The sequence below is a fragment of the Brachionichthys hirsutus genome, chromosome 5 (genome assembly GCF_040956055.1).
Source record: "Brachionichthys hirsutus isolate HB-005 chromosome 5, CSIRO-AGI_Bhir_v1, whole genome shotgun sequence".
NCBI classification, from domain to species: Eukaryota; Metazoa; Chordata; class Actinopteri; order Lophiiformes; family Brachionichthyidae; genus Brachionichthys; species Brachionichthys hirsutus.
In genome coordinates, this window is record NC_090901.1 from 5200750 (window position 1) to 5224060 (window position 23311).

General features: G+C 44.7%; 2 protein-coding genes across 2 annotated transcripts; both read left to right on the plus strand.

Annotated features, from left to right (window-relative positions):
- Positions 1–1064: 1064 nt before the first annotated feature.
- On the plus strand, positions 1065–6497 carry LOC137894030 (CD81 antigen-like). The gene is made up of 8 exons (XM_068739488.1): positions 1065–1130; positions 2611–2725; positions 5240–5337; positions 5425–5499; positions 5619–5732; positions 5858–5956; positions 6228–6311; positions 6432–6497. The coding sequence occupies exons 1-8, from the start codon at positions 1065–1067 to the stop codon at positions 6495–6497; spliced, it is 717 nt and encodes a 238-aa protein (XP_068595589.1).
- Positions 6498–11911: 5414 nt separating this feature from the next.
- Positions 11912–22925, plus strand: pkp3a (plakophilin 3a). Its single transcript, XM_068739465.1, has 13 exons — positions 11912–12241; positions 15460–15551; positions 15851–16629; positions 17292–17415; positions 18135–18339; positions 19009–19183; positions 19594–19711; positions 19786–19950; positions 20040–20222; positions 20309–20462; positions 20716–20911; positions 21055–21142; positions 21943–22925. Exons 1-13 carry the CDS (start codon positions 12019–12021, stop codon positions 21982–21984), a joined length of 2544 nt encoding a protein of 847 aa, XP_068595566.1. The 5' UTR covers positions 11912–12018; the 3' UTR covers positions 21985–22925.
- The last annotated feature ends 386 nt before the right edge of the window (positions 22926–23311 follow it).

The following is a 23311-nucleotide window of genomic DNA, read 5'->3' on the forward strand; positions in this document are numbered from 1 at the left end:
GGGGGCTCGGCGCTGCAGACTCGCCTCCTTCTCTGCGTTTAACCATCCGCCGCCGGTGAACAGCGCGTCTTTGTCTCAGCAGGGAGATGCTGTGGAGAGAAAACACCCACAGCTGAATGGAGAGCTGCGTGGGTAAACAAACCAAAGCCAGAGATTAGAGCCCTCCCACCTCCCTCAAAATCCACGCCAAAAACCAAAGTGCCTGATGTTTTTCTCACCCATCTCGCATCAGATGAATTGCGCACAGCGGAAGAACATGCTTCTCCTCTCACTTAGCGTCGTCGTTCGGAGGGTTGCGGTTGATCATCGTCTTCACGCACAGCTGTTCTGGAGAAGGTGCGACCCTGGAGCCAATGCGCGCGCATGCAGGTCCGGCCCTTAAATCAGTGTCTGATCCTATATCTTCTCACTGCTCGGTGGTTTAACGGCATCACAGTTCAGACTCAATTCGTCTCGTTTCCAGTCAGCACATTTGCGTTACGTCATTCAGACACAAAGAGTTGGGATACATTTATTTTTTGCGCAACTCTTTGCGCCCCGCTTGATGTTTGGAATGATACGGCTGATGTACCAGCAGATAGCGCCACTGCTCCCTGCAGAGAGGGTGTGTTTTTACTCATTTTCTAGTTAATGCTGAGATTTTTCAAAATAGCAACAGATTAAAATTATTGAACACAATCTAAAGGATTAGTTTTTGTCTCCTGCCTGGATCCAGATGTAGAGTATTTCTGATAAATTCTTCCATAATTCGTCACATTATTTTCTATAACCAAAGAATGTCAACTTTTAACGTAACTAATTTCTAAACTTGCAGAGGAGCAAAGCAAGATTCTTTCTTGTTCTTTCTTCGGGATGGGGATCCTGTTGTGTTGCTCCTCCAGTCTCCTCCTCCTCCTATCCCCTCCAGTCGGTGGGCAGTTCTCCGTCTCGGTTTTCACTCTTCATTATAAAGGAGGAGTTTGCTCTTACAACTTGGGTCTGAATAATCCGAGTCCTCTGGCAGAGGCTGTGGAACGTGACGCTGGACTGACCAATTTGAGGGACGAGCTGATCAAACTGGCAACATGGCTCTAGCTGGCTGCACGAAATGCATTAAATACATGCTGTTTTTCTTTAACTTTATTTTCTGGGTAAGTTGAACATAATTTATTTTTTACGTTGTTTTTTTTCTTCACTTTTTTCAACATACCCTCTTCGTCTTATTATTTGACTTTACTTCAAACTGATAAGATGATGACAGGAGATGTCCAGTCTCGCTCCCTGTCTGTGTGCTATTAATTATGCCGCTGTGTCTCAGCATCAACAGAAGCTCAAAGTATGAAATGCTCTTGCACCCGTCATCAACTTATTTACAGCGCAAGGTGGTTGGAGAGAAAGATGCAGAGGAGCCTCGGTGGCCTTACTCTCCTCATTGTGTTATTTGTTTTTCTCTTGTATTTTTCACATTAGATAATTCAAATGAATGAACTTATGTGAGCAAGTTTTTTTTTTTAATAGGAGGTATGATTTCGGAAGTTGTTGTTTATTTCAGCAAAACGTTTCCTTTTATTAGATTATTTATGCGAGGGGTCTCAGGTCCCCAGAAGAGACACACAGACACACCAAGAGTGTGATTGAACCAATAGCTAATGGAGCTTCTGTGGGGGGGAGGACAGATCTTTTTTTGTCCACCCTGACATTTCCTTTGTTCCCGCCTGGACACCAGCCTGTTACCTTCATGGAGCTCAGGAAGCTCCTCCGCCAGTGGTGCAGTTTGATTACTAATTAATTCATGCATTCTTCTTCCAAACTGAACTCTTTATCGTTCACTACAGTTATGGTCTGCTTTAACACGTCATTACGTCACATCACATCCCATCCCACTGCGGATGTGCTGTTAAACCTGTGGCCTTGCAATGTCAGACTTAGTTTGTGAATTTCCATGCGGTTTGTGGTTTGTAAAGCGCAGACCTCTCTATTTTAAAAAAAAACAAAACTTTTCTAGATAAGCACAAAATAACCACATCCTGTACAGGCCCCACTTGATGGAGTGTTTCCTCTGTTGGGTTTGTCGTTGTGAAAACATTTTGCTATTTGTCATGTCGAGGATTCAGCTTCCTGTTTCTTGGAGAACAATGGGCTGCAGTCATGGCACTCCAAACGCAGATGCCTTGGTATAAATACTGGCATAAAGAAAAACAAGTTGCAAAGTAGCTGATCCTTTTTTTCTCCATCAGCATTTTTTGTACGTAACATTAGTATTCTTGATTTACACAGACATAGATAGAAAAATAAAAGAGTTGGTTGTGAGGAGAAGGTCGCCGCCGTAGGGGTCACGGCGGTGTCAGGATGTCCTGCCATTGGACGGTGGACAGTTCACTGCCTCCGGCGCAGCTGGACACGCACAGATTAGCGGAAAACGTCCGGACATCGATTTGAACTGAGGAATTAGGCTGGGGTCACAGCTCTCCCCCTCTCTCGTTGTCACACTTGATGGGCTTTTCTTATGAAACACATTTTTTTAAATTAATGCAGTCTTTATCATCCGGCACATGAAATGACATTGTTCCCCTCTGAGGTTTCATCAAAGTCAAATATGAAGGAGAATAATGAAAACTCTCTTTGGGACAGCTGGCCGGAGGAGTGATCTTAGGAGTGGCCCTGTGGCTTCGCCATGACAGTCAGACCAGCAACCTCCTTGTACTCCAGTTTGAAGGCCACCAGGCGCCGGGCACCTTCTATATCAGTGAGTACACCATCAAACCCGGGGAATCACACACAGTCGTGTTTTAAATTTCACTACTGAACAGCCACTGTGAGCGTCATACCTTTATTTTGTGCTTAAACTTGGTTAGGAAAAAATAGTAATGTTTTAAAATTGAAATAAAATGTCTCAGCATCTCAACAGAGATCAGATTTGCATAAGAATTTGTATCCCAGCTTCTATAAACGGCTGTTCCTGTTACATATTTAGCCTTCCTCCTCCTTGATCATCATCTTCCAACCTATTCCCACATCCCGCTCGTTTCTTCACGTGCATGCGGCCTCTTTGAAATCCAATCGATTCATCGAAATGCCCGTGCCACGTGAGTCGTGTCCAGAAATAGCAGGAGCCGGAGTGACCACTAAGAAAACACCAGGAAACAGGACATACGTAAATCCCCATGCAGAATGGCTTGCCCCTTGGCACAGCCGGTGACCCCACCTCAGTGTTTTCACTCTGGCACAGACGACTGCATGCATGTTCTCCAACTCTGATAAATATACAGTGCGTGGTTATGAAGCGGCGAGGTCTCAGGAGAGGCCAGATGTTGCGGTGTGTGTATGCGCTGCGAAAACTCATGCATGGTGCATGAATAAAACTGCTGTGCGCCTTCGGAACCATTTGGTCTTGGTGAATTCCCTACATTTATTGAACATTTGACCCTCGGGTTGAACTCTATATATGCGTGGCCTCCTTCGCTGACCCCGAGTCCACAGATTGACCCTGAAATCTACAATACATGATATTACTTGAACGTTTCACTGGTGCACCGGCTCGTTTTTTTGTGGTGCTGAACCCACTAATTCACATCTGGGCTCCTGCTCCTCTCCCAAACTGTCCCCCCTCAGTAAGTATAAAGTGCAGTACGAACACAAGCTTTTTATAGAAGAGAGGCACACTCGTGATTTTAAAGGCAGGGCGGCGAGAGAGGCCCACCCAACCAACATCAAGGGAATTTTTCTTTTTTTCACTTGAAAAACACGCCCTTGCGTAATTCAAATAGCCTCGTACATCTGCAAATTACCCTCAAATTAAAGATTGGAGTGGACGTTTCGGGCATGCTGGCAAAGCAAAGTGGCATTTACGTAAGGCTGAAAATACACGTTCACCTCGCTCCTAACCGGCGTCTGGAATCACCCTTGGTGGCAGCTGTCAGTATAGTCTGTGCTTGCCGCTGCATCCTCTCGTACTGTAGGAGGTAAAGTACGTCTGACAGACTGTAAGCAGCTTTGCACTGAATGTGTAACGCAAAGGCTTCGCCCAAGTAGCTTCTTTGTGTTGTTTTAAACCGGAAAGCAATGAAAGAGAAGGTTGTGCCGTTAGCAAATTATGACAGCAAGCTAAATGGATGCTGAAATAAAACTGCTTATAGTTGTACCCAAAGGGAAAATATCCATTGAAGTCTCTAACCTCTCCCCAATGAAAACAGAGTGCAGACCTCGGCCGAACACCTCAGTGATTCCCCTTATATTGTGATTTACAATATGGCTCCTCCTGAGTGCGTCTCTGCCGCGCTCCTACAAGTGTGGACAGGGCTAGATGGGAAGAGAGCTGGTCTTCGCCTCCCCCTGTCCCCCCCCCCTCTGGACACTGGGAGACAAGAAATAAATGAACTTCTCCGTTGGTATAAAGCTGCCTGTTGCCCAGTCTCAATGGCCTTCAATCCTCAAAGGGTGTTGTCATAGTAATGGAAGGCAGTGGAAATAATGCCTGCTTTGCACTGCAAACATAAAGTCCTGAAAGAGAAAGAGAGCGAGGGGGGTGAAGGGAGGAGAAAAAGAGACTGTAGATGTACGTCTAGTTGTGTGTGTGATGTGTGAGGTAGAGCGTCTCAGACCCAGAACCAGACCGGCATATTCAAAACTGTGAAGGAAAGCTGCTTCATGTCAGGTAGCTGATTTTTAAGCTTCGACCTGGCCCACTTTCAAAGGACATAAGCTCAATTAATCAATCAATCAATCAATCAATTGATGAGTGAGCACTGCTACCCCCCCTTCAGCTCGACTGCTCTGGTAAAGGAGATGACACGGCTCTCTTCAAACAAGTCGCCGGCACCTTATGCCCCATAAAATGTTGAAGCTTTTTTTTGTCATCGCCAAAGAAAACATAGATTTCTGCTAACTCATATAAACGCTGCTTGAACGCTCAGACGGTTTAGATTCGCTTTTTTATATCAGTTAAATTGCACAGATGTGTTTCGTGGTTCCCTTGGTTTCCTGGGGAAGGCTTTTGCTCAGGGTCAGGGGTCAGAGCAGAGGGGTATGCGGGGGGGTTGGGGGTGTCTGGGAGGCATTTCCTGGCTTGATAGCTGAGTAGTCAGCGCCCCCCCCCCCCCCCCCCCCTCTCTCTCCATTACTAAACAATGTGGGGATCAATGCACTGTATGTGCAGGAGGAGAGCATTTCCCTCCTGGTGGTGCTGCCCCCTAGTGGTGTCAGGAGACACTGCCACCACAATGAACTCCATGCATGATGAGTTTGGTGTCCGTGCTCACAGGTGTGTACATTCTGATAGCCGTCGGAGCTGTGATGATGCTGGTAGGCTTCCTTGGATGTTACGGTGCCATTCAGGAATCTCAGTGCCTCCTGGGAACAGTGAGTTTCTCACAGCGGGAATATTCCTTTAGGTTTGATTAAAAAAGAACAATAGGGTTCCAACAATTTTTCTTATTCCTTTTTCAGTTCTTCTTCTTTTTGGTGATCCTCTTTGCATGTGAAGTGGCTGCAGCAATCTGGGGTTTCATGAACAGGGACACAGTGAGACACACACACACACACACACACACCCTTCGTTACAGCACTGAACATGCAATGATTCTCCACCTGCTTTGCTTGTTGCTCAAACTCTTTAACATCGACCCAATTTTTGTGCACAGATCTCCAAAGAACTGATCAACTTCTACGACTCTGCCTACATAAAGGCTGTGGACATCTCAGGATCTCCCAGTAAAGACTCTGCCATCAGCGTACTCAATGTTTTCCACAAAACGGTACACCAGAACATAATAGTCCGTTTGGTCCTGGCTAAAAACAGTCGTCTTCTCATGTGACTGACCGATTGATTGATTGAAATCGATTTGGAGAGAGCGCTTGCGTCTGCTACCCCCCCCTTCAGCTCGACTGCTGTGGTAAAGGAGATGACACGGCTCTCTTCAAACAAGTCGCCGGCACCTTATGCCCCAGAAAGACTCCCGAGGATTTCCTGAAGTCTCAGGTAAACACACGTCCGTATTAAAACGCCTTAACAGCGCCATTAAGCACGTCAGCATCTCCAGAAAGAGGGACAAATTTACATCTGTATAACTTTTTCATGATATGAAGTTGCATGTTAAACTTATTGAACTCACTATTCTTTTCCTGTATCATATGATAGATAGATAGATAGATAGATAGATAGATAGATAGATAGATAGATAGATAGATAGATAGATAGATAGATAGATCACACTATTGTCAGCGTGTTAATTGATTCTGGCTTCTTGCAGAGCTGCCATGACAAACTGATCGAGCTGTTCTCAGAGAAGCTCTACCTGATTGGCCTGGCTGCTCTGGTGGTCGCCGTCATCATGGTGAGTGCCAGATGGATGCTTTTCACACAGCCGTGGTGTGAAGAGGCTGCACAGTGTGCCCGATGCTTCCCTCCTGCGACCTGCGACCGACTGAAGCTGTTCTGTCTTTATCCCGTTTAGATCTTCGAGATGATCTTCACCATGGTGCTCTGTTGTGGGATCCGTAACAGCCCTGGGGTGTACTAGAAGTCCGATGTCAGACTGTAATGGCATTATTCTCTCCTGTGTTTCAGTGCCTCTTTCTTTCTTTTTTATTTTAGATTAAAAATCCACAGTGTGTTTCTGACACTGCCAATAATCCATCAGCACTCTTTTCCCCTCACGCAGTAGTTCAGCTTCTTTGGGTCAGATGTTCTTTATTTATCATACGACACTTAGATTTGAAGGCGTTAGACAGTCAGTGTTGTGAAATATTTATCTGGTCATTGATTTAATGCTATTTTATGGATGTATAAATTGTATATACACTTGCCACATGTTAATAACACTTAAGAGCAGCCCTGCATTCCCTGACTGATTGCTTGGTGTCTTCAGAGTTTTTATAGCGCTATAATCTAATTTAAGCCTCGGGGTTTCAGCGCTCTACGGGAATGTACTGTCCTTCTCTGATGATGAGGAGTCAGCCTGCGTGTTTCTTTTAGTTGACGGCGTCTAACAAACCATCTTCATGCTTTTCCCTCGTCTCCTAACTTCAAACATTCAGTATAAATGAACGGAAAAAACATGTCCTCACACTCAGCCTGTTTTAATAGTGATTATAATGTTTGTTAAAATGTAGATTGGCCTGTGGCTCCTCAAGATGAGGCAACATCTTGTTCCACGCCTGAATTTTTTTTTAAAGGAGCCACAGATCAAGTCAGGAAAATAAATGTGTTTATCTAAATCCGATGAGTGTGTTTGATTTGTGTTGGAGGAGTTTTGGTCCCAAATGTGGGAAACAGATGGCCTGAGTGGTTCATAATGCAAAATCACACATTTTAGTCAGGCATCAATCACATTTGTCCATTTCTCATCTGTCATGCATTTCCTGCAACATAAGATTGATTTCATACAGCATTTGCAGCTTTAATCTAAAGAATAATACGTTGGGTTGCTGACCTTTGACCAGCAGCATTGAACCTGTGTCACCACAGGGAGGCAGTGTGATGTCACCTCCCCCTTACCTCACACTTTCTCACCGCAGCACCAAAAACTCAACCGACTCGTATTTCTGGCACTGCGGCTGTGGACACTCCTCTTAAACAGGCCTCGTCCTGCCAACGGCTTTATTCTCTCACCAGAGGACAGAGCGCTGGATTTCACGGGACATGGGACACAGGATGTCCTCCAGCGTCTGCATGAGGCATGATTGATGGGAAGACATTTGGGGAACAAACTATAACCTCCACCATGAACATATCGTCCCCAACACCCCTCCTCGGGTGGTTTTGATTGTTTTATTGGCTGGCATCAGAGTCACAGCGTTCATCATCTGCTGTTTGAATCTTCAAGGATCCCAGAATTTATCTGTGACCTTTGACCTTGCTGGTCAGATTGTCTACATTACGATACCAACAGACAGCCTTTCCTGTCTCAGGGTCACAACCAGTCCTGACTTTGACCCCCCCCCCCCCATCCAACCCTTTTAGGATGAACCAGGATGGTTGCTGCCGGGGAGTATTGGGAGTCTGAGGTCTCTCCACTCAACATCCGCCCACAACTTCACATCTGTGAATTAAGTGCAGCAAAGGCAGGTACAGAAACGAAAGTGCAGTGGTAATCATTTAGGGAGGAAGCAGCCGTCAACATAAAGCATGAATTAGCCGACGTGTGTTCTAGACTGTAATTAATTTAATATGACAGGTGACGAGTTGAGATCAGCAGCACCAGTATACGTAAGTCTGACTGCTGCAAACAGTATAGAGTTGACACTAGTGATGTTGTTACGAGACGTGCCGAGGCTTCGAAGCGTGCGTCGAGTAATGAAGGGGGCACTTCCGGGAAGCACGTATCGAGGCGTGCTTCGCTTAGGGGAGGAGCCACAAATGATGACGTCCGAAAACAGAGCAGAGCCTAAATATTGTGAAGCTGGTCAGCTGATTGCCAGCAGGGCAATGTCAGTGCGTGGATAAAAGCTGTGGGGCCGTGACAATAGCAAAGCACATCTTTATCTTTGAATGGGTGGGAGAAAACCCTTTCACACAAATAATGGCGTGGAATGAGAGTGCATTTCTCTTACGTAAAGAACCCACAACACAAGCAGCTCATTCTGCATCACCATTGATCACTAATCACAGACTTAGCTCCAGAAGCACCTTCTCATCCACTGGAGTCCTGAAGACGCGGAGCAGCCGTTCCCTCCCCCTCGATGGATTTCAACCCTAACCCTTCATCCATCCCTGGATGTTTTATTTCAACGTTCTCTCTGTCCAACAACAACACTCGTTACATTTGACCCTCGGTTGGAGTTTGAACATCAATAAACTGGTTCAAGTCTTTTTCCATTTAAACCGAGAGACAAAAGCCAGACCATCGTAATCAGCATCCGATCTAGAATGAATCATTTGCACATCGTTTCCTGTCATGATGTCAGTTGTTGAAATAATGGCAGCTATAGACTCTTAAGCATGGCGACTGTCAGATCATCCAAGCAGAACCGCATCCCTGCCACACGCTAACAAACAAACTCAAATTCTTTCAAAGATAGCGTGTTATTTATATGATATTATCACATGTGCATTGTTAACATGATGTCATCAATACTTTAGATATTAGTGTCGGTACTGGTGTCTTTATTTTGATAAAAACAATCAGGAACTGGAAAAAAGGCAAGTCAGTTACTGCTGATGGCCAAGATAAAATAACAGAATATGGATTTTGTTTTTATTATTACACGCATGCGTCTGCAGTAAATCAAGAAACCATTTCAATGTGAAAATCAGTCATGCATGCTTGGAAATGTAATAGTACACCTATTATACTGCATAGGATATTACTTATACTGCTATCTTCGTTTAACCTTTACCCTTTCTGTTCACATGTTTCGCACATTTGTTTTTTTTCCAGTCATTCTGTTTGCTCTTGCCTTCACATTCCAGCTGAACACAAAGACTTCGGCGACTCTCTGGAGGCGCGAGCGTTCAAACGGCATGTGGGTACGTTTCCACTCTTACTGTAATATTTTGTAATGTTTGTCCTTTAGGGCATGTACTGCTACTTCTGAGCTTAGCAGCAAACAGACAAGCAGACAGTTGGATGACGCATGAGACGGTAGTAAGGACAAGATGTCACTCTCACTCCCTCATGCAATTACTCTGTCTGACGCACACACACATACACACACACACACACACACACACACACACACACTGCCCTGAGTCAGTATCCTTTAGGCTAATTTCTGTCACTCTGGGTGGATAAGTCACACCTGTTGGTGAGGTGATTCATTTGTCACACAGATTATTGCAACATCCTTAAAAACACACATGGCACTGAAATCCATCATAAATAACATGTTTTGTGCACATTTATATCACAAACCGTCCTCTTTAATCCCACAAAGACCCTCGCCTTCATTAGCCGAGACTAAACAGTTCAATCTATTAAATATTCTTTGTCTTTCGTCCGTTGTCCCAGTCGGAAGGCCCCGCGTCAGCACGGCGTCCGTCCACACCCTGTGTTGTGTTGTAAATAATCCCGTTGCCTCTCTCTTGCATGCCCTGCCCACAATCAATGGGGTTATTGGAATTTTCAGGGCGGTGTCTGTGACTATAACTGTAATATTTTTCTAAGATCTCATGAGAACAGATCACCTGCCCAGACGCCACAGGTGAACGACATCAGGAACAAACAACCAAGCTGGTAATGGTGAGTCAAAATGCATTGCAATTGTAATTGTAATATCTAATTTCTGAATATTCATACCAGATTTATTTAATTTCATGATGGTTAGATTGTAGAGTAAAATAGGGTGCTTGTTTCTTTGAGGTGACAGCGAGGGGGAGGTCGGTTTGAGGGACTTTCTGTATAAATAGAAGGAGATTTTGTTCTTTTTTTACAGTAAGGAGGAGAAGAGGACGCAGGTCTCTTTTTGGGTGCATCACTGGGCCCAGTTTGATTTCCTTTATGCAGACTTTGTCTCTTGTTTTATTCAAATGTATCAAAACAAAAGAAGGCAGGAAGTGAACAAGGAAATGTGCACTTTGATCCAGTTGAATAGGTTTTTTTCTTCTTCTACCCAGACAGGATAGTATAGAATAGACAGACAACAAACTTGCTGCAAGCAACAAATAGGTCTATGCTCGGGTGCTTCTTATCGCTTTTTGATTGGTTGCAGTGAGTCATTGTTGCTAAGCTGTACTAAAACAAACCTGATGTAAAACTAAGGTGTGGCTCAGAGCTAATAACAGGGTGAATCTGGCACACCTTGGTTCTCATTCATTCTTACCAGCATGGCAAGACTGAACACAAAAGCAGTGAAAACATCACAGAGCAGTAACGTGCCCAGCAATCAAATGAACTGTGACCAAAAAAAAAGAACTAAAATACCTGTATGTGGAATATATATATATATTTAAACCCTGCAAGAAATCGATAAAATATTTGCATCACTTTTGTCTAATTCTAACATTGTCTATCTATGATATTAGACATTCGCTTCAGAACTTTAAGGCTAACTTCATACGCAATGACTTAGAATGGAACTGTACCGACTCCAGAAGTTGTACAACTTGCTTTTTGCACATTGTCTATGCATGTTCTATTATTATTTTTAGATAATACTTCACTCAAAGCATATTTCAACACTGCTAAAAAAAATATATATTCAAGGAAAAGTAAACCTTTGTTCTTTGCATTTTACATTTTACCTATTAAAACAAACGAGGCATTTAAATGTGAAAGTTGAATTTGACTGCCGTGGTTGTTTGGAGTGGAGCAAGTTTTTCCCTTTTTTTAGACAGTTTAGTTAATTTAATTAATGGAGGCTTACTTCACATTTGCAAGGGTGCATTTCATATACTGTACTTTTGAAGTACTACAAAGTAGCTGGAAAATACAACTGAATACAAACTAAAACATTTCGCTCTGAACTGTAGTGGATTAGTTTGTTGTTATTTAAAAATGGGAATAATCAAAACTTGTGAGAAAGTACAGCATTTAAGTACTAATACATAAAAAAATAAACATAAAGAGGCGGTGGGGGGGGGGGGGGGGGGGGGGGGGGGGTCATAAGCTAAATATGTAGTGAGTTGCGTTTCCTCCTGTCTCATGTAACATCCAAAAGGTGAAACTGTACTTTACCGAAAAGCCTGAAAAGGAAGATGTAGAAGAAATGTGATCCGACTCTCCTTCAAAGCAGGTGAAGCTCACCTGAGGGTCGGTTCGGGGGGGGGGGCGGTGCAGAGTGTGTGTGTGTGGGAGCGTGTACAACGTTACAGATGCTTTCACCTCATCAAAACATCGGCTGGGCCGCGAGTTTGCGCACCTGTGGCTCATTCGGGCTGATCACGCACGGACGCGCACCTGTGGCTCATTCGGGCTGATCACGCACGGACGCGCACCTGTCGGTCAGGTACTGCAGTATCGGTTGACTGACGCTCCGCCTCCTGCGGCGCGGCTCCTCTGCGCGCCGCGCCGCGCTCTCTGGCAGTCTCAAGCTGCGCAGACGGCCGATCAGCCGCGCTTCACCCGGACACCCGCCCTGCGGCTCACCTGTTGACTCTCCACAATGACTGCCGTGACTTCAGACGGCGTGTTTATGTCCGCTTTACAGCCCAAGACCTTGGTCACCACCTACGGACTGCCGTCTGAAAACCAGCTGGGAGCTGGCAGCTCCGCGTCGGATCAGGTGGCCAGAGCGCGGCGCGTCCAGGAGCAGGTTCAGATGAGACTGGCGGAGAAGTCGACGCTTCCGCGTCAGAACGGCGCAGCCTCGCACTACGCCATGTCAGGTAAAAGAGACAAAGTCACTCCAGGTTGCTCCTGAAAGAGTCCAGCGGCGCCGTGCTCGGCGTTATTCCCACCCGAGGAGCGCGCAGACACGAATTCAGGCTAGTTGTTGGACTACTTAAAATAAAACCACTAAAACGGCCCGCACAGGTACAAGACAAGGTGTGACACTTGTTATTATTATACTTTATAGCCTCAATAGCTGCTCCCTTGTTCTAAAGTATAGACTGGTAATTGAAGACTTGTCTGACCTGTCAATCCTGTAACCTGTCGCTTGGCTTCACTCCAAAAAACTGATAATTCTCACTTTCAAGCGTTAGATTTCCCATCAGAGCTGCAAATAATCAAATAAATTATTTATTGTGAAGACAAAGATACAATATCTGCTGCTGTTTCTATTTTCCCTTTACAAAAACACGAGCACATTCCTGAACCATCTCCGGTTGTCGGCCTGAAGGAGACCGGACTATAGGAATAATATCTATCTGTGTTTATTACTGAAAGTCCAGCTGATGCAGCAACATCTGTGAAAGTTGCAGAGAAACATGTCTCTGTAGTGCAACTCCTTTAAATCCTTTTGACTTCCGTGTATTACATAAAACGGCATACGATGTGGCTTTTTGTTTTGATGTGAGTGTTTTATTTTATAGCCTGACAGATTCTGATGTTTTTTGAACATGTGGCTCGGGATGTGAAAAAAGTTCCTGTTTACTCGCTCTCCTGTTTATCGTGTTTGTCTTTTGATACGTTTTCCCTTGTTGCATCAAAAAAAGAGAAATGGACGGTTGCTATTTAAGCATTGTGTCAAAGGTTCCGGCGGTTCTGACAGCACCAGTAAGCCTGTGGCGGTTTTTCTTTGTGCCGTATTGCTCCGGACTTCTTTCTTATCAGCTCATGGTGGAATTTGTCCATTCAGCTGCTCTCTAGGTTTGAACTGAACCCTCCCTCCTGCAGCAGCAGTTTGAAGTACATGAACGAGTAAACGAGAAAGGGTTAATGTGTAACAGGCCCCAACAAGCGCTGCTTTCATAAACGACCGTGATGGCGGACTGAACCGCCCTTTTGTGGGATTGGGTTTCAGATCTCGCTCGGCTTTGAGGAGGGTGCGGGTCAGAGACACCTGGGAGAGGACGCTGCTGTGAGAACCAGCTGTTTTGTTTTCTGTCCAAACGTCACAGTTTCGAACGGCCTCTCTGAGCTCAGCACAAACAGCCGAGGGAGGCAGTGTAAATTCCTACAGTATATCTGGGAGCTCCAATAGATGAGTACATTTGCGGGTTTGGTACAAGTTTGTCACTTTGTGTTGCCTTTTGAGGTGCTTCTGAAATTCACTAAAACCAGAAGGAGAAGCTCAAAATCATGGCGTTGTCTTTAGGTGAGCCGAATAAGAAGAGTCTGTTTCTCACCTTTCTGGTCTTGGCGTCTCCCTGAGGCTCCAGTAGTGCCTTCTTCCAAAGATCAACACAGCTCACGTCATTTATGACAGGTGGAATGTAGTTTGATGTGTGACACGTGTAGCTTCATGAAGGTCTATTAAAACTAAAGAACATTCCTCGAGTGTTTAGTTGAAAATCTAACTCGAATATTAACATATTAAAATGTGTTGACGGAAAAAAAAATCTATAGCTCCACGACCGATCATTCCACAGAGTTTTATACTTTTTGCATTATCCTGCTAACAAGGGAGGAGAACCAACCGTGTTCCACGTCCACAAGAAGGGAGCCCTTTCACCTGTTTATGAGTTCAGAGGAGAAACAAAGGGTTGCCAATAGTGAGAACACCGAAAATGAATGCGTGTACCCACATGTGAGCGAAGACACCAGGAGGATTCTGGGAAGAGCTGCAGTGCATTAAAGGCATGTGACTCACTGGCATTCACAGGTGGACAAGTCGAAGCAGAAAGCGAGCGTGAAGTGACGTCTTCGCTTTTGGACCGTTGTTGGATTTTTCAAAAGAAAGCCACCAAAGTTCAAACTCCGTGTTTAAGGAGCTTTCAAGGTGTGTTTCCTGCTGGTTGTTAAGGAGTGTCAGGCTTTAGAGTTGTGCTGGGGCCCAGCCAAAGGGCCTAACTTGTCATTCTCCATCATACCAACTGGTTTAGTGTGTGTGTGTGTGTGTGTGTGTGCGTGTGTGTGTGTATGTGTTCTGTCTAAATGAAGTGTGACGGGCCCCTCCCCAGGCATTCACATGGGCCCTGCAAGTGTTCAGGAGAAGCAGCCGATTCTCTGCACAGATACCGGCTTTGATAATTTTGCAGAATGTGAGTTTTAAACAGCGGCTTAACACAAATCAAACATGGATTCTATTCTATTTTTATTTTTTGAGTTGTGTCACAAACCTCACCTTCTAATTGCTTTTGGATGACTGACTCTTTTGAAGATGCTCCTTTCACACCCGATCACGTCATGTGCGGTCCGATCAGGTGACTCATGAGCATTCAGCAGCTTTCCCGCAGTCCGAAACTGTTCTGGGAAATGCTGCTGGCACAAATGTGCCAAAAGAAATAAATCAACGAAGTAGATGAAGTCAAACTTTAGATATATTGACTTTGTGTTGTTTTCGTGTCAGAAATGAGCAGCCAGTGAATGCAATCTGCTTTATTTACATCTGATGCAAAGCCCAAAGTCTTCCGAAAATGTGTTTCTTTTCTTAAACAAAGTAAACATGATTTTTATGCTTTTTGTGACTATTAATCCGTGTTTTTTCATGCGGAGGCGCTTCGTCCTATATTGACACATCGAACACTGCTGGCAGTGTTCAAGATCTGCAGTCCATCACACGGTTCTACTTCGATACATCTAAAGAGCCTTTTCTACCATAGACCTCTCAGAATTCCGCTCAGGGAGAATCGGCAGTGGAGTGGCGCTGAGATGACTTTCAGAAAGGGGATAATCTGACATTTCTTCTTTGAAAAGCAAACATTTATTAGCACTAACAAAAGCGTGCGCTGAATGATAGTCTTAATAGTTAGCATTTTCCTCGTGTTGCAGTCTGCATAAACACAAGGAAGTTATCCTCTGCTGAAACGACTGGAACTTTCTGAATAAATTGACGTAGCAAGATTAACACTGACTCGTCAGAAGTACTTCAGATTCATTTAGGATTTCCTTTTTGTATGAAACTGTGTTCCTGTTGCCTTTTTAGGATGGGGCAATAAAATCGTGTTCAATTGTTTTCAGTGTGTTCATTAGTTGTGGTGTTTTCTGTGCTCGTTTTCAGACTACGGTGGATCTTCAACCATGAGATATCACACCTACAACCCAGGTTTCAGCGCTAAATCAACCTTGATGTCCTCGGGCTCTAAAACTCTGGTGAGTGTTGCATGTATTCACTCGTGCCGTAATGTGTCATTTTAAATGGATGCGATGGTGTCACAAAAGGCTCGCCATGCAGGACACAGCAGGTGTGGTATTTCACAGTCGGCTGTGATGAGACCGGCTCAGGGTTTTCTAGTCCACCTTCTAGATTCCTCCATTTCGGTTATTTAGCAGGAAGACTCTGGCATTGTGCCACAGATGTTGGATTTTTTCCGCCCCCACTGTGTATGTTTTATATTTGAGTCGGTATCAAAACGGAATTACAACAGTTCTACTCTTCTCTTTATCCCCAGGGTCCACGCGTAACCCAGAGGTCGGGATTCAGCTCCCAGTCTGCCGGTCCAGACATGGCCCAGCTCCACAAGATTAGTGTTGGGGGCGGAGGGGTTTATGGTGGCGGCGGCGGTGGTGGCGGATTTTATCGAGAAGAGGCGCATTCGAGCAACTACCAAGGGGGGGGCATGAGGCATCAGGGCAGGCTAGACTCTGAGCCCCTCTCCATGCATGCAGTGCGGCAGCATACAGGACAGATCAATCCCTGGATTGTTGATGGAAGTGATGCTGGAAGTTTGATATCCGACCGCGACACCTCCTTCGGCCGCCAGTATACCCAGAGCACAATGAACGGCTACACCAGCCAGGTGAGACAAGGAGGCGGCAGCATGACCTTTCCGCACACCATGCAGCGGTCTCTTAGTGGCACTCTTAGCCGTGGCGGAGGGATGGCGGGGGGAGACATGGAGCACGTCCAGCAGCATTCCTTCAAAGGCCCGGCCCACCGCACAATCAGCCGGATTACAAACCGGAACCGGATGAGCATGGGTTCTATGTCTGGGACCATGCAGCGCCAGATTTCCTCAAGTGGGAGCGCCTTTGGTGGAGGGATGGACAGAGTGGACGGAGGGTTCATCGCATCCGGCGTGTCCGCCGGCTCCCAGGGGAACCTGCCGATGCAATGTCATGGCAACATACCCCGAACCATGTCAATGAAGAGCATGCAGAGCGTGGGCAGAGGCATGGACATCTATGGTGGGCAGATGGGGATGGGAGCCAGCATGGGCAACCTCAGCGGGTAAGTCTCATTCTCAGCCCATTATCTCACTGATGTTTGATACGCATTCAAATGTCAGTTATATTCATATTCATCATCATTATTCTCATCCTACTATTTGTCCTGCTGCTCACACGCATGCGCCAAATGTGTATTAATCCACTTGTGAAAATAGTCTCCAGCAAAAGGGTTGATCTAATCCAGTTTGCTTGATGTTAAACCCACTTAAGTTTATGTCCACAAATGGAACAAAAAGGGTTTGAGGCTGGAAGCCGCGGGCAGGATGGCAAAATCTGATGCTATAGAGAGGCAAAGGTCGTGGTGGGTTTGGTCTGCTTTGTCGAACATTGGAAAATAAATCTTTTTTTTTTTTAAGAGGCAGTGTGTCACATGAATGGCTTGTTTCCTAAAAACTGTGAGACATAACTGGGGACATTGCTCTATAGCGGCAGGACTGGTTTTGGGTGTGGCAGCTCGGTTCCAGGCCTCACATTTCACACATCCCACAGTGCGTGGTTAGCCGAGCAGATCTGCAGACTCGGAAGAACACCAGAAACAAATACGGGATGAATAATTACTGTTGACATTCTGAAATCCATGACATGTTTTCTGCATACGAGCAGGCAACGCAGCACATGATGAAATGTGCTGGTTGAATTGGTTTATTCTCTACTCCGGTATAGGATCAACTCGTTGGACATGCCCACTGCGGTGCAACACCTGAAAGAGCCTGACCCTGAACTGCAAGTCCTGGGCGCGGCCTACATTCAACATGAGTGTTACAATGACAGCGATGCCAAAAAGGAGGTACTGCACCGAAGTCTAAACTTGTCTCTTCCTTATTGAGAAACTCTGTTTCTTTCCCTCAAATGTTGGCAGTCACTGATGGATGTTTGCCTGCATGAAGCAGACATAGTTTTATGTCCTTTTTAAGGTGTGTTTTGTCATCGCTGTAAATAGATTTGGACTCCATTCCATGTACGGAAGCTGTGGACTGACAGACGGTGTAGTTATCAACAACCTTTTTATTACAGTAATGCACAGCTATCTGCAAATGCACATATGATTTCCTATTGTGTAAATATTAAATTAAAAATTGAATTAATGAAATGAATCTGAGTTTCTCGATGAGTCAGTGGAGGAGATTAAATGCTCATCTCTGCGTAGTAAATGTGAATTTACATTCAGCAGCCGGTTGCCTAGCTTAGCATAAAGATTCTAAATGGTAGAAAACATTTAGCCTGATCCTGTCCAGAGGAAACAAATTAACCTCATCGCCGTAGCAACACTGAGTGGAGATAAATCAATTTCACAAAATGTTAATAAATCCCACAAGACCAGATGTACTGAATTCCAACTGAATTCAAAAGAAGTCCAGCAAGTGAACCTTCCTCCCATGTCTGTAATAATAATAATAATATTCATAATTACAAGCCAGTCTTGTTTGTAGTATTTTGATTGTGGGCATAAAAAAAAAATTGATGCCCAAATTTGAAGGAACTTTCTCCTTGCCGTTCTGTCTTTAGGTGCGTCACTTGAAAGGCATTGCTGAGCTGGTAAAGCTGTTCAACAGCGAAAACCAGGAAGTGCAGCGTTTCGCCACCGGCGCCACTCGTAATGCCATCTACGAGAGCATGGACAACAAGGTGGCGCTGATCGAGGAGGGCGGCATCCCACAGCTGGTAGAGGCACTAAAGGAGCCGGATGACGAGCTGCGCAAAAACATCACCGGTAGGAAAATCCGGACCTCAGTCAGCCCAAAAAATAAAGTGACATAAGCAGGGGTGATCTTAAACTCTCGGAATGTAAATTAGTTAATCGAATAATTTGAAAGTAACCTAATCTTGCTAATGGCGCTGTTGAAGTTCTTTGAGGGAGAGCGGTAGCTTCTAAAATTCTTCACACCACAGAAGCAGACTGATTATTTACTGTCGGCAAATCTTACTTTGAGGTTCTTTAGTGCGCCGTGGTATGACTGAGCAAGGAGTGTTGTTCCCTGGACTAGTCTCGGTTGTCTTTTTTTGGTTCGCTGCCATCAGCGCTCAAAGATTCTCACGTGTGTGTCTGCTGAGAATGATCCTTTTTCCGCATTCACACCTTCTCAGAAGATTCATGCTGACCGACACCGTATGTTGCAAATTGAAACTATTGAAAAGCTGAAATATGCGCAGAAGAAATTGGCTTTTTGGAGTCGCTATGCATGGACAAATGTATGTTGTTGTTTTTGTATATACGATCATTACTATCATAATCCTGATTAGTTGAATTAATCTCTGCAGGATTTCGATTAATGCTTTGTTGAATGAAAAGGGACTGTTCAGAAGCGCTGCTCTAATAAATGTCCTTCTAGTAAAAGATAATGCATCAATATATAAAACCTCGGGGTGTGCATGTGTGCAGGTATCCTGTGGAACCTTTCATCCAAAGACAGCCTGAAGTCCAAACTGGGCAGGGAGACGCTTCCCGATCTGACTGACAGGATCCTGATCCCTCTGGCAGGAAGCAGAGACTCGGAGGAGATCCTGCTGTCCGCCTCTGAGGCAGAGATCTTCTACAACACCACGGGATGCTTCAGGTGGACAATGTCTTCAAATGCATTTCATCTCAGTTCGCCCATATCTGCTTTTTCCTCACGTGACCGCATCCTGTTCTTGTTTTGGGATCAACCAGCTGACGGTTAGGAGAGCTTTTACCACACCCATCTCTAGTTGTTGTTTGCATAATCGCTCTCACTTCAACTTGCTTTGGTTTCGCTCTGTTTATGAGCTCCCTGGATGAGTTTTCTCTCCCAACTAAATTGCCGTGTGGGAATATTTCCAATGCTTTCTGTGCGGTAATTATCCTGCCACTGGGACCTGAATGTTTTAATGGTGCTCCCACTGTGCCAAGAATGGAAACACACTCCCACACTCTTCTAGATTAGCTGGTCAAAGCAAAAGAGATGCATGACTCCTTGACCTGAATTAGTTCTCTGACCTGACTCAGGAATCTGAGCTCTGTGAATGAGAAGACCCGTCAGCAGATGAGAGAAACGCATGGACTGGTGGACGCCTTGGTGGGATACGTCAAGGCCTCTGTTGAGGAGAACAAGGCTGAAGACAAGGTGAGGGAAGGAGCCGCCAAGTTTATTCATCTGCTTCTGTTCTTGTGTATTCATCTGTCTGTGATGGTTCACAGGGGGTTGAAAATGCAGTGTGCATCCTGAGAAACCTCTCCTACCAGCTCTACAGTGAGATTCCTCCGTCTGCTTCGATGCGCTTGGAGGGACCAACTAGAGACCAGGACTCGGGAAAGGGTGAAGCGATTGGCTGCTTCACTCATCAGAGCAGGAAAGCCAAAAATGTACGTAGCTGTGAGACCCCCCCCCCCCATCAGCGTCTGCATCGGCTCCATCTCACTCACTGCGTGATTTCTATATTTCGCTTCCCCAGAGCAAGACCCAGGATATCTCCACTTTCAATGAGGTCGCTCGGGTGCCGAAGGGTATCGAGTGGCTGTGGCACCCTCAGATAGTGGGTGTCTACAAAGGCGTGCTGACGCACTGTGAGCTTAACCCCATCACACGCGAGGCCGCCGCTGGAGCTCTGCAGAATATCACAGCCGGAGACAAGAGGGTAAGCTCCGCGTTCCGCGCTGGTGTAAAAGCGTCCCAATGCACTAATGTTGGCTTTGATTCCTGAGCGCTGTGTCTGCTCTGCAGTGGGCCTCGGTGCTGAGCAGGGTCAGCCTGGAGCAGGAGCGCATTCTGCCGGTGCTGCTGGACCTCCTGCGGACCAACAACGACCTGGAGCTGCGCTCTCTCACTGGACTGCTCCGAAATCTCTCCCGCCATGTTAAGGATAAAAATGACATGGGTCAGTCTTTTATTTTTTTAAAAAAAGAAAAATAATTCTCATCCTCTAAAATAATAATTCAAGACAAATTGGTCAATAACATCAAAGATTAACTAGTGTTAACAGTGTGGGAAAGACATTCTATTGACAGATAAGACAAAGCAAGAATGACATGCACCTCTAGAAAATCGTGCTCCATAGTTTGTGGGAATGGTCTTGTTGTGAAAATGGGTTATAATCACGCTATTATAACAACATTTCTTTACTCATTCAGCCACGAAGGTGGTGAACCCACTGGTGACAAAGCTTCCTGCTGATGGATACCAGAAGGAGCCCTCCAGCGATGCTGTGGTCAACATCTGTGGTGTTCTGAACAACTTGGTGACCAGCAGCTCCTTAGCTGCAAGAGATATCAGCTTCTTCGATGGCCTGCCCAAACTGGTCGGCATCAAAACCTCACATGACAACAGGTGAGCGCTCTGTAAAGCTGTGACGTGTACCCTCCTAGTTAAATGTGGATCAGCACTTGTGCATCTGTACAGTGTTTCGTGTTGAGCAGCTTTGCACACGGGGGAATTTGTTAAACTTGGATGAATCTTTTTTTTTTTTCCAGCCCTGGAAAGATAAAAGCAGCTAAAGCAGCCGCCACAGTTCTCAGCAACATGTTCCAGTACAAGAAGCTGCACAACTCGTACAAATTGGTAAGAAGACAAGCCTCTGCCAAGGCACAATAACTAAATAACCATGTATTTAATCATTCCTGGATCCACATGGTGATCTGGATCATCATCAAAAGGTTCTAGATTGTTGTGTATTTTAAACTGATTTTTTCATCCGTAAATGGATTTTAATGTTAGAATGTTATATTTTTCCTGCCGTCATACTGGATCAGAACCAGAAGACATTTTTCATGATAGTTCATATCAGACTCCATTAAGACTGTGATTTTTTGGTGAGTGAATTAAATGCATATTTACAAAATATGATGAAGAAAAAAAAAGCAGGGGGGAAAAAAACCTAAATGGGGAAAATCCAGTTGTTGTTATTTGGATCTCGACGGGTTTTAAGAGGTAGTCCACTGCTAACACAGGCAGGAACAAGCCCAGCGGTGAACGCTCTCTTTATTCCAGTCTCACCCTCCTTCTCGTATCTCCATTGGTGAAAAAGTGAGAGTGAAAGATAAAGGCGTCTGTGTGTGTGCGTGACATCGACATTCCTCTCTCAGTGAAAAGTCCTCCTTGTTTGTGTGACATGTCCCTAATCTGTGTTTTCTGACTGCTCACACTGCAGTGTCCTCTCCTCCTGCACTTTTATCTCAGGTGCAGCCAGGTAGGATTTACAGCTGTGGCTATTCATGAAGTTGCCCCTCCCCAGGGTGCGGCGTGCATTCTGTTTCTTAATAACAAGTCCCAGCAGAGCAAACAAAATGAATGTCTTAAATACAGTTTGGAATTTATTAATGCCGTGACATTTTGGCTTGTTTCTTTTTTTTAAATTACAGAAAGGATTCACAAGGCCCGATTTTACAGAAACGACGATCTAATGTGAAGACAGTCTGCTCTGGAGAACACATCCTCTTAGATGTGGAGAAAATGGACTTTTATCTTGATGGCGGTGCGGCTTGTGTGTGGCGTGCGATGTGATGAGAGCATGAAAGCACAAGCGGTGGAGGATCTACCTGAAAGGACTTGCAGTGATGGATGCTTTGTTCCGGCGGAGCGTGGATCTACTTTGATGGACTGTTGACAAACACAAAGTGTGCACCGTAACATTTACCCTCTGAACTTTGGGTGTCTTAGTGTGGAATCAGGGATTGCGTGTTTTTTGTTTTTTTTCCTGTCTCAGAGAAACATGTATTCGCATGAAGCAGCAGTTGTTTCCGGCTGTTTCCACTGATGGACAATACGATGGACACTTGTGCCTCAGCTGTGATTACAAATGTGGCAATTTTTGTAAATAGTGCCTTCTCCTTTACAAAGAATTTAAATGTTTTGTATTGTAGCTATTGATTTTGTATTTGTGATTTTTTTTTTTAGATGAATACACATTTATAAAGAAGACACAACAATGACATGGTTATAAATAATGTACGCTATAAAAGATTTATGGAAATATCAATAACTGGAATTTGGCTTCTGGTAGGCTTGTTGCAGAAATCTGGGGAAAGTGGTTGTTCTTTAAAGCTGACTTTTGTCATTTTGTTTAACAGGATTCTCTACCTTCATACCTGTTTATTGTTCTTTACCATACTCTGACTATTGTAATGAATCTGAAACACAGAAGATTGATATTATTGGTTTAACAACTGATCTTATTTCACAAACTGCATTGGCGATTGAGTTGGGAGTTTAATCCTCATGAAATGTCATTTGTTTTTTAAATTAAACTAGTTTAGCCTTTTGAGTGATATAAATGGCTACTTTGTGTTTCTGCTTGTATGTTGTAACCATGCAGACTTATGAAAATAAAGAGACAGATTTGGAAGTTGAGTTTGACTTCGTAACGCGCCACATGATCGCTGTTATCTAATATGGTTGTAAGAGGCACACTCTAACACGACAAAATGTCGGACCACACCCTGTTACATATTTGCTCCTGCTCAGACAGGAACAACGCTGAACGCTCCCTGCTGCGCCCTTCTTTAGGACCTTATTTCATTGCAGGTAACTGTTGCTCCACGAGTACAGAGATCATAATACAGGGCGAAATACGCAGGTGTTTATCTGACTGTTTTGTCATGTGGGATTGCCATGTTATCAGTCAGGTTCGATCGCTTATAAATTACTAATCTGGGTAGAAAAAAGAACTACGCCTTTTTCATTTATGATAGTCTTTGTTTTGTTTTGTGTGCAAACAGGCACCAGTTTTCT

Excerpts from the sequence above, each read along its gene's own strand:
- pkp3a (XM_068739465.1), top strand. The coding sequence starts at position 12,019 with ATGACTGCCGTGACTTCAGACGGCGTGTTTATGTCCGCTTTACAGCCC. Across the intron at positions 18,340-19,008 it reads GCTGCGCAAAAACATCACCG|GTATCCTGTGGAACCTTTCA; the intron begins GTAGGAAAATCC and ends GCATGTGTGCAG. Across the intron at positions 20,912-21,054 it reads AAAACCTCACATGACAACAG|CCCTGGAAAGATAAAAGCAG; the intron begins GTGAGCGCTCTG and ends TTTTTTTTCCAG.
- LOC137894030 (XM_068739488.1), top strand. The coding sequence starts at position 1,065 with ATGGCTCTAGCTGGCTGCACGAAATGCATTAAATACATGCTGTTTTTC. Across the intron at positions 2,726-5,239 it reads GCCGGGCACCTTCTATATCA|GTGTGTACATTCTGATAGCC; the intron begins GTGAGTACACCA and ends CCGTGCTCACAG. Across the intron at positions 6,312-6,431 it reads TGGTGGTCGCCGTCATCATG|ATCTTCGAGATGATCTTCAC; the intron begins GTGAGTGCCAGA and ends TATCCCGTTTAG.